General features: G+C 42.7%; 1 protein-coding gene across 3 annotated transcripts in view; it reads left to right on the top strand.

The window, feature by feature from the left end:
• The first annotated feature begins 954 nt into the window (after positions 1-954).
• Positions 955-10,902, top strand: part of PIK3R1 (phosphoinositide-3-kinase regulatory subunit 1) — a 62,412-nt gene continuing 52,464 nt past the window's right edge. The window contains exons 1-2 of one of the 3 annotated variants that reach the window (XM_058864145.1): positions 955-1,116; positions 5,772-6,514. In XM_058864145.1, coding sequence (XP_058720128.1) covers positions 6,181-6,514 — 334 coding nt within the window. In that variant the 5' untranslated portion in view covers positions 955-1,116; positions 5,772-6,180. Of the gene's footprint in view, positions 1,117-1,641; positions 1,773-5,304; positions 5,565-5,771; positions 6,515-10,902 lie in introns of those variants that run through there. The other 2 variants (XM_058864148.1, XM_058864146.1) reach the window with 2 other exon arrangements.

Raw genomic sequence — 10,902 nt, 5'->3', positions numbered from 1 at the left:
CTGTCTTTGCTTAGACCACTTCGTCGTCTTTCAAAGTGATAATCGTGGTAACACTTGTACATATACTTAGTATCTAGACAGAGATCCATCCCAACGCAGTAGATACATCTGCAACACCACTGTCTTACTGCAAGCTCCTGATGTTGTGCCACACCCTCGTGTTGTCAGATCCACTCGAGGTGGTGTGCCCCTTGCAGCAGGGAATAAACTATTTTATTCTGCACTGCACGGAGCCTTTCAAACTCAGGCACTGGTAATCAGTGTTATCAGCTGGCGGTCCGTGTTGCTGCAGACAGCTGTCACCTCCACCCAGGCTGAGGCTGAGGGCCGTGTGGCCCGCGGCTCCCGGTGGACTGGGCTGGCAGGGCCATGCGGAGGAGTGTGGCCACTGCCCAGCGCTGCCAGGCGGCCCCGGGCGAGCAGTCCCGCGGCGGGAGCCCCAGGCAGGCCATCGAGGGAGGACGGCTGGCTGGACTGCACGGCCCTGCTCCGCACACAGCCGGGCACGGTGTCTGGCTTTGTTCTGGACTTCACCAACTTCACAATTCACCAATGTGACACACCACATTAATATGGGACGGGCGGGAAGGAAAAGAGAGGAGGAAAATCCCCAGCGAGGAACTAGGCAGAAGCACGTGCTCTTCTCGCTGCCGCCTCTCGGCCTGGACCGGCCTCCCCGGGCTGAGGCGGCGCCGGAGGCTCGTCGGCATCGCTGGGCGCCGCGCCAGAGGACGGCGACCCAAAGGCCCCTGGCCACGGGAGGGAGCTGCGAGGAGCCCAGCGGCGTCCGGGCCACGGACCGGGATGCGGCGAGCCCGGCGGCGGAGCGGGGGGCGGGCGGTGCCGCCGTCAGTCAGCGGGCGCGGCGGGGCGGTGCCACAGCGGGTTGGCGGAGGCGCCGAGGGCGGGGCGGGGGCAGAGCCGGCGGCGGGCACAGCGTCGCCGAGGCGCTGAGGCGGCGAGCGCGGTCGGGGTAGCGGGTCTGGGAGAGCGGCGGGACGGGTGCACGACGGAGAGCGGGGCGTCGCGGCGGCAGCTGCTGCCCGGCGGTGGGAGGGAGGTGGTGACGGCCCCGTCGCTCCTGCTGCCAGCGCTGCCACCGCTGCTGCCGCTGAGGTAAAGCGAGTCCCGCTGCATCCGCTGCAGCTGGTGCTGCCCCTCGGGCGGCTGCCGGGGCAGGGGAGCGGGGCGGGAGGGGGCGGTACGAGGCCGTGCGGCCGCCCGGAACCGGGGCAGCGGCCGCCCCTGCGGGGTGACAGTCCGAGCGGCAGCGCCGCCCCGCGCAACTTTTTCCCTCTCGCGGGGCGGGCTGTGGCGGCTCCGAGCCCTCCGGCGCGTCAGGCCGGGGCCGGCCATCCGCTGTGGCCGAGGCCGAGCCCCGTGGACGGTGCAGCCTCTTCCCCCGCGGCCGGGGACGGCTCGGCCCGGCGCTTCCTGGACGGGCAGGGCGAGCGGCGCGCCGCGGCCACCGCGGGGCCGCCCGGGAGCCCCGGTCCCGGGAGGCGTGGGGAGCCGAGCCGGTGTCCGCACCGGGATACAGCCCCCAGGGCGGCGGAAGGGGCGTCCGTAGGGAGCGCTGGGGCGGGAGCGGTCGGCGCCGCGTCCTTCGTGCGGGGAGCTCCGCCATCGCCGCCAGGGAGCGTCGGCACGGTGCAGCCTTGCCCCGGCGGTGGAGGGGCTGCCCGGCACCCGGAGAGCGAGCGGCTGCTGTTGGTGCAGGGCTCCGGAGTGGTTAACCTGCCGGCCTCTTCAGCGGCACGAAAGTTCAGGCTGTACTGCTTTCCTAAGTTTTTTAATTATCATTCTTAATTTAATTATTCTACAGAAGTGGTCTTGATGCTTAGCTGCCTTCGTCCATAGTCTGCAGCCTTTATAGGGTCTTTGAGATGCTTCAGAATGAGATGTGATATACAGTGCTCAGAATACTCTAAGCACTTACTCAATGTGCATGTATTTGGACTCGTTCAAAGACTTGCGATAGAATCTCCACAGATTCAAAATAATTATTTCAGAGTGGAAGTGGTATAAAAGTATATCACGAACCTCACTTTCTTGAAGATAATAGTGTTCTAATGTGGTACTTGGTTGTCTCCGCTTAGAGAGCGCACTTCAGAGAAAGCTGCAGTTTGAGTCACAGGTGTGTAGACACCTAGTGGGGAGAAGAGTCGGTCTGCAAGCAAACTTCCCCGCTCACCCCTCAATTCTCATTATTTCAGAGTCTCCCCGAGTATGTTAGTCAGCGCTTTTATCTACTAAGCTTATCTTGCAGCGGGAGGGAAGCTTGTGTTAGGCACTATTTCTCCAGTGGATTCTCTTTGGAATTAGTATTAGAGAGATTGCAGTGCAAGGAGATATGGGTAATAAATTTGTTAATATAAAGGTGAAGAAAATCTTTGCATGTCATATTAGGGATGCTGTACCAGTAACCAGCCCATCCCTCTGGTATCACAGTGCATGCATATGCAGTGTAGAAGTTTTTATTCTCCAGCACCGAAGGCATGATAGTTTGTGTGGGAGGAAACACTTGGGTACTAGTGAAGTGGGAGCCAGGTGTCATTTTTAACAGGGGAAGAAGGCAGAGAGAAGGGGAAGATATCATGTCGCCTTCCTTTTCCACCTAAATTTGTAGGAATGTCTTGAATATTTTTGTTGAATTCTAAATTTTTGCTGAAATGCCCAACATAAAGCATTCTGCTGAGAGACTGGAATTCTGCCTAAACTTAGGAATCTTTTAGTGGCATCGAGCTCTTAGACAGTAAATAAAAACCAAATTAATATTGGTTCTCTTACAAAATTTCTTCCTCCTTTTCCATTTTACCAGCCAAATGGAAATCCAGTAATACATCATCTCAAATATGATTGTGTTTCTTCCCTGAAGTGTTAAGTTTGTTTGTTTTAATCTATTTAAGATGGTGTCCAAGCTATATATTTGAGGACCAATCAGCTTAAGTTAGTTTGAGTCAAAATGCCTGAGTGCATTACTTCAGTTGGAGTCAAGGGAATTTTTTTCTACAGGATCTTAGCAAAACACTCTAAGAGGGCATTTTGGATACAGTGTGGTGTTACTGAGCAGTGTGGAAACTGATATTTGTCCCTGTGTTAGGTCTATCTGCAAAGTTCTTGAACTCTGTTCATCCCTGAACCTGATACATAGTAACAATAGAAAAAAGCATGAATCCCAGAAGTTCAGAATGGCTGATTCACAGGAGTGTCTCCAGGTTCAGAAACCACAGATCAGGAGGTCACATGCTGGGGACTCTGTACTGAGGGTGGTGCTGATAAGTGAGTATGAACAGGTACTGCAGCTCTTGAGCCCCAAGGAAAACTGGATCTAAGGAAACTTTGCTACCATAACTTCACTGAGTTTTTCTAATGTTTTGAGTTTTTAAAATATGCTTTAAAATTGTCATAACAACTTCTTATGTTACCGCAACATTTCCAGTTCTTTATTTTCAAAAGATGCATAAAAGACAGAAGTAGTCATTTTAAATATATGGCCATAAAGTTTCTATGATATATTTGATAATAAAAGATCAGAGGAGTAGGTCAAGTCAGTTGAATTATGCAGTGTTTAGGAGACTTCATTGGCTGCCAAAATGCCCATAGGCAATAGGAGTTAAATAAGTAGTTGTAGCAGAGGACTTGTTGAACCTTCTTTAAAAAGAAAATAAATATTTCAGAGTATTTAAAGTAGTCAAAGTGGTAATTTTCTAGAAGGCTTTGCTATGTGCATAGTTGGTTTTGATTGGAAACATTTGTATTAATCATAACACTTGGATCAAATCTGTGTAAGTGCATTTTTTTTCTCTTGCTACATGAAACAGGAGAAATACTTGCTTTTCTAAAGGCTTCTCTGCTATTTAGTTGATACATTGATATTTGTACTTTTTCCCCAGTTTTTGTCAGTAGACTTTTCTCTGGTAGAAGAGGCAAAATTAAATATCAGTAAAACTAATCATGTTAATGGCAAAGCCTGTGACATTTGGTAGCTTCTTCTGCGCTTCTTCTTCCCCCTCTCTTGCTCTCAGAGCCAGTCTTAAAGGTGCAGAACTTAATATATAACATAAACCAGACGATTTGGGATACCAGTATCATAAAGTCACCCCAGGACAATCAGGTAGGCAGCATAGTTCAGTTTTTCAGAAGTGGCTGTGGGAAATTCTAATTAAAACTTTGGTGGGAGCTGGGCGCCTAATACAAGTGGATAGATTTGCAAGTTTTAAAATAAATACTTACATGCAAGCCTTTTGAAATAGGAAGTCTAATTCAGGCTCAGATAATTCTTTCCTACAACGAAAACTGGTTACAAGGGATGATAAGGAAGTTCTTCAAGAAGTTAAGATTTTCTTGTGTTCTGTCACGAGAGATGTTGTGCAACATGCTGCAGGAACCTGATGGACTGAAGAGGAGCCACATACAAATTAGGGATCAGGTTCATTCACTGGCACAGAAAGTCCATATGCATTCTTATAAACACTTCTTAGCTTGCCAGTTAGTCATATTTCAAAGGACTTGATGACTGAGACACTAGAAAAAATGGTGTGGAAAAGAGCTGTCAGATGTTCCCTGTTCCAGCCCTGTCTACTGGTGTTGCTTTACAGTGTAAAAAAAGTGTTTCACAGAAAAAAAGAACTTTCTATACACTGACTACATAGTACACAGTCAGTACTTTACCTGATGGCATTGCACAGCTGTCTCAGGTCTTTTATTCAGATGTAGTTTAGGACTTTCAGTGCAGCTTTGAGTAGTTAGTACTTTTTGATTTCCAGTATAGCATTTCAAATTATGATTTGGCTTGTCTTTTTAAGTAGATGAAAATGAGTAACAGTTGAAATAATGTTTAGAAAGCTTTCACTGTTCTATATGCCTTCAAACAACTGTTCTCTTAGTAGATTTGGGTTTTAGTCATATTTTTTCTTTTACTTTATGGTTAAGCAACCTTGAGCCAAAAGTTCAGGCCTGTGTTCTCTTGCCTTTAATGTAATTTAAGCATACACCCTGATATTTTTCTCCTGCTACGGCTGCTTAGGTGGTCTGGGTGTGCCTGTTACAGTTGTTGATTGTTTTTCTAGTATTATACCACAAACACATTAAAAAAACCTGGAAGATGGAGGAGTGGTAAAGCCCCTCTTTAAAAAAAGAAAAAGGGGAAATATGGTCGTCATCAAGTAAAAGCTCTTTTGAATCCTTGGTTCTTCCACAGATTATGAGAAGACATGTTCCTCCAAACAGTTTTTGAAATACAGGCTTTAGGATGGGGATTGTTACCCATCCTCACCCTTGTCATGGGCAGGAGGAGACTGAATATTCTATTGGTCAATGTTAATTGCAGTTAGCTCCTCCTCTGTCTTGATGGACCTTTTGTGGAGAAGGGGTGTGGCTGTCTGGCTTCAAGGAGATAATATATAAAATCCTGCTGCCAGGTTAGATACTGCACTAGAGGGATAGTTCCAGGGCTAAGCCCTCTGACAGAGACTTTTCAGTAGCTGTAAGTTACAGGAAAGGAAATGTGCCTCATACTGCAAGGGGTACAAATTTGGTTCAAGTAATTTGACATATAAGGAGTAAGTATAAGTAATTTGGCATTATAAAAATGCAAACATTAGCTGGAGATATTTTTTGTGTTCTTGCTTGATTTTACTGTTACTAGGATTCTTATGTGAGACACAATCTTTGCCAGGGTTGCAGAAAGCTTAAGTCATAGGAAGAATACCAAGTTCACAATCAAGAGAATATGAAATGATTTAATCAGATTTCTCTTCTCTTTCCAGGAAAAGCATATGCGCAGAGTTTGGTGGCAGAATCTTTAGGGTATGTGAGCAAGTACATCTGAAGAAAGTGTGACTGGCTAAAGAGTTGGCTGAACTTGTCTATGGAGACATAGAAGTGCCGGAAAGCCCAGGAAAAGAACTAATTGGAAGAATATTGCTAGACATAGAAGAATTTGAACACTTAACTTCTGCGACAGACAGTGACTAAGAATAAATACATTGGTAAAAACATCAGCAGTGAAAAGGCATACTGGTGTTTTTTCATTTTCTGTTGGATTTTATTACTTAAGAGACATTTTCATCATCCCATTAAATTCATCTTGAATTTCTCTGTACATAAAACTGTAACTGGACAATTGCATTTTAATACTGTTTAATAACACTTTTGAATGTTAAATCATTTGCCAAGATGAGTGCTGAGGGATATCAATACAGAGCTTTATATGACTACAAAAAAGAGCGAGAAGAAGACATTGACTTGCACTTAGGAGATATATTAACTGTGAATAAAGGTACCTTACTAGCACTTGGATTCAGTGAAGGGGAAGAAGCAAAGCCTGAGGAAATTGGTTGGTTGAATGGCTTTAATGAAACCACAGGGGAGAGGGGGGACTTCCCAGGAACTTATGTAGAATACATTGGAAGAAAAAAAATATCTCCCCCTACTCCAAAGCCTCGTCCTCCTCGGCCTCTTCCAGTAGCACCAAGTCTTGCAAAAGCTGAATCAGAGACTGAGCAACAAGGTCAGTATTCAGAAGGTGCATGGTTTCAGATTTTTTTTCACAGTCTTGTCTGAGTGTATGTTCATGTATATAGCAGCTGCTGGTCAGCTTTTTTAGTGTACAGCTCATTTCAGTCAATTAAGCATTGTTTCTACGTTGTAATATTTAGCTCACACACTTTGTAGTTTCATGTGGTTTGTCTCAGGCACAGGTGACTTACTGTGAGGTACATCTCACAGGTTGGAAAGTACGGTTGCAATTCTCCACTGTAAAAACTTTAGTGGAAAATGAGCTGGTTAACATTTATTTTAAGTTTCTAAGAAACTGATAGAAGTGTTTCCTTTTGTGGTTCATCAGACTCACTATCGAGAAAGTTCTTGGTGAGTCCAGTACTGTGCATTCGAAATAAAAGTATGTTCTTACCACAAATTTCTTGCTAGCATTAAAAGATATATTCTGGTTATGGGGTTATGGGTTATTTACCTGTGGCATTAAAGAATGAATATTTTAAAATATACAATGAAATGATAATAAAGAGAAATTAATATTTATCACTTTGGGGGGTATGGCATGCAGAAGAAAAATACAGCCTTATATAAAAAAAGCTTAAACAGAAGAAATATCTTCCTAAGTTGCTTTTTAATCTATTTACAGCAGTCTGTTAGGCAGAACTCAGAATTTTATCAGAACTCTTCTGATAAGAGAAGAAGCAAGTCTTCTCTTTTTATAATTGGAAAAACTTTGGGGTAAAAAAAACCAAGGGAAACAAAAAAACCCTTTCTCCAAGTGATTTTGTTTCCTTTACCTACTGAAATTCAGATGGTTGGGTTTTACAGATCAATAAGCCAAGTTATTTTAGAATATACTTTTTTCTTCAAATTCTAATACTTCATAAATTCTCTGGGTTTCTAGTTGCAGGTAATAAGAGTTCCAGTGTGTGATCATGATTTTGCAGTGACACCATTGTAATGAATAGTATCATGACACTGTCTACACAGAAATGTTTGCAGCATCACTTGCAAATTTGTTGTATCAGTTCATCAACTTTCATCCCTCTGCCCATATTATAAGTTTATATTCAGCTGTGCTGATAACCAGCAAATATAAGGGCAGAAGTATACAAAAAATGTATGTGGCAACCAAGTTAACCTGGCAGAAGCATTTCTAGGCTTGTGGGAGTTAATAAAGAATGAACCTGCACTGGTTTATATAGCGTTGTTCTGAAGCACTGTAGCAAGCATTACCTGCAAGTTTTTCAGTGCCTAGATATAAATAATTGTTAGGATGAAGTTGAGGGCAGATAAGGATTTAGTGGCACTTTAATACATTTCAATTTTTATACTGTCCCTATCTCTGAAGTCGTCGAACTCTTAACTGCTAGAACCTCATGTTAGAGCCTTATGTTTTCTCTTTCATTAGTATAGTTCTGAAAATGGAGTATTTCCTTTGAAAAGAAAAACTATTACATCTTTGATCATTTCTTGTGTTGGATATTAATGTGGGTTGCTCAGGTGACACTGACTCTTTTCTTAATCCACTTGTGGAGATAGTTGTCACCACCCAATGTAACTGCAGAATAACATGGCTTTTTGGATAGATGCCTCAAACATGACAAGTCATTTTCAGCAGCAGAGAACAGAAAGAAAATACCACTTTATATGTGCGTGCTGTGGTGAAGCAACCAGCATCCCAGCTTTGATGTTTATTGGTTGAAAAGTAGCACTTCGTAGCTTCTTTGGTTTCCATACTCATGCTTGCTCCATGCTTCTGCTCACAGCTCCATGCTGTGAGCTGGCCACAGCGCTGGGCTGGGAAAGTCCTGGAGAGAATCTTGCTGTTTCTAAGTCTGCCCCAGGACTGTGTTTGTAACAGACATTTATGTGATTTTCTGCTGCTGGGAGTTACTTTGGGAAATTATGCTGCAGATTTGGGGGGGCTCTGTTTATGTGTAACCTCCTTTAGAGGTTTTAGACAAAGTACTATTTACCTTTAGACAAAGTACTATTTACATGCAATATATTGATTTTTAATACCATGGGACTGTGGGAATTGGAAACAAGAAAGTGTTCTGATTTAACTGGAAATCTTTATCTCCAAGTCTGCACACATAATCCTGCTGTGCTCTAAAATGTTTAAGAATCAGCTTGCAGTCCAACCTTGTTTTGTTATAATAATAATAATAATAATAAAAAAAAAAAAAAAAGAAAAGAAAAACCACAAAAAAAAGTTTCCTTAGCTGGTTTTGAATTAAAGATTTTAAGCTTCATATAAGAGGCTAGACACCTCCATAATGCCCTGAGACCAGGGATTAGATGCTCCTGAATAAAAATTTGAACTTCAGGCTTAATTACTGTTAAAATAAAGAAATCAGGAAAAGTAATTAAAAGTAGTCTCTTTACACATCTGTTTTTCTGAAGAGAACTAAGGCAGAGAGTGCTTTGAATCTTAGAAACAAATTTGGAAATGTTGTACTCAAAGAGTATGATAAAAATCAAAATGAAGGTGAAATTTTTAAGTTAGCAGAATGCTACAAAAATTGGGGTAAAACCAGAGGTGAGGGCAGAAATATAGTTCAGATAAAGAACAATGCAGCAGTATATATTTGACTTCCAAGTAGCTTCACTGTTTTTGTGTATTTTATTTGGGGCAGGGAATAGCACAGTAACGTTGTCCAGCAGCCAATGTAATGGGCAGTAGGCCAAAAGATTCTTCCCAGGATACTTCTCTCTACACCCTTAGAGTGTATTTCAAATAAATCAATGTGTAGTGTGAAAGTTGCCTGACCAAATGCAGTCAAGTTTACATTTTCACTACTTGATGAATCGAAAGTACTGTGGATTAAAATGACAAATTAATGAGGAACTGTAACTTAAGACTTCTTAAATATACCTCATTTATTTGTAATCTGTATACTTTTTTAATTCTGTAAAGTCAATTCTGTGTGTGCCCATTGTGTATATGTTGAATAAGAGTATTAGAAACTTGGGATTTCGAATATATATGCTTAATCAAAGAAGTTCCTTTAATTTTGCCCTATACCTAGGTTTATTTTTTTTGAAGAAAACAGTTTTTAATATTTTCAATTCTCTTTAACTTAATTATTCACTCTGAATGTTTTTTTCCCCTTGGCTTTATTAAGCCTGATCACTTGCTCGTCAGTGTCCAGATACTTTTGTATTAGTTCTAATTTGCAGTATCTAAGCACAGTGCTGCCAGTACTCACAATGGTGTATTATTCATACACAAATAATCATAGACATCTGAACACACTTAGCAGTCAATGAGGCTGGTGACATGGGCAGAGCTGCTCATCAGACCCCTGTCTTATGCAGTCAGTCTTACTTAGAAACAGGGAGCTTCCTAAATGTTAAAAGTCAATCTGAAACCAAACCCCCCACCCTCTTGCTGGTGGTCTCAAATGCCATTGAAACACTTAAATCTTTCCCCATATTTTTTTTTTATTCATGACTTATCTAAGTTTCTAGAACCATTGGTAAAGACAAGAATTGGCATTCCTCTGCTGAAATTTTAGGATTGTTACATTTTGCCTGTCTTTCCCTTATTTTCATCAATAAAGAACTAGATTTAGTCAGATTTTGTGGGGATTTTTTTTTTTAATTGCATCTGAAAGGACATGAAAATAAGAGAACCAAAAGCCTCAAGAAGTCTATAGCACCTTCCAGTCTCAGGCCTGATGCATGGCAGAGCTATGGCAAGGCAGATGTAATTGTGAGGTTCCAAGTGGCCCAACCTGCCACATTTTCTTCCCACCAGGCAAGGGTGCCTGGCTGATGCTGGGAGGATTGAGGTACTTGCAGCAGTGGAGACACGGCATAGGGTCATCTTTATTCCACCCATTAGACATCTGAAGTTTATGTGAAGCAGTAAAGATTCTACATGACTGGAATCAGTCATGTTTTTTCTCTTTGAATGATATTTTTTTTTTAATTGAAGCTGCTTTAGGCTGGTTCCTCTTGCTTATCCCAGTTTTCCTCAACTCTTTGCAAATGAAAAGTGCATAAGCTGTATGAAGTCCAGATATGCTTAGCAAATGTTGATTCAGCTCATCTGATATGGCCACAGGCATTTAGAGTTGATTCACACAGTATCATTTCCCTACCCGGTTTGTGAAGGCTGATCTTAAGCAGACTTTGGAGCATAAAGCTTTGATTGATGGACTGAAATACTTTCAGATTTAAGTTGGAATGCTAAATTCTCACTTTGAAATAAAGATCAGATTGCAGAAGGGCAGACCAGAACTTTATATGAATAATTTGTCTGTTTTGATGTTTTGGCACTTCCTGCAACTTCCTGTGGAACTTAAAAGGGTTGTTTATGTTGACACTTTGTACTATTTCAGCTGATTTTGAGTCTAAAAATAATCTGAAGCTCTTCCTTCTTGTGGCGAA

The sequence above is a fragment of the Poecile atricapillus genome, chromosome Z (assembly GCF_030490865.1).
Source record: "Poecile atricapillus isolate bPoeAtr1 chromosome Z, bPoeAtr1.hap1, whole genome shotgun sequence".
Lineage (NCBI taxonomy): Eukaryota > Metazoa > Chordata > Aves > Passeriformes > Paridae > Poecile > Poecile atricapillus.
Note: the sequence above shows the minus strand (reverse complement) of the source record. Positions and strands in the feature narration are given on the sequence as shown.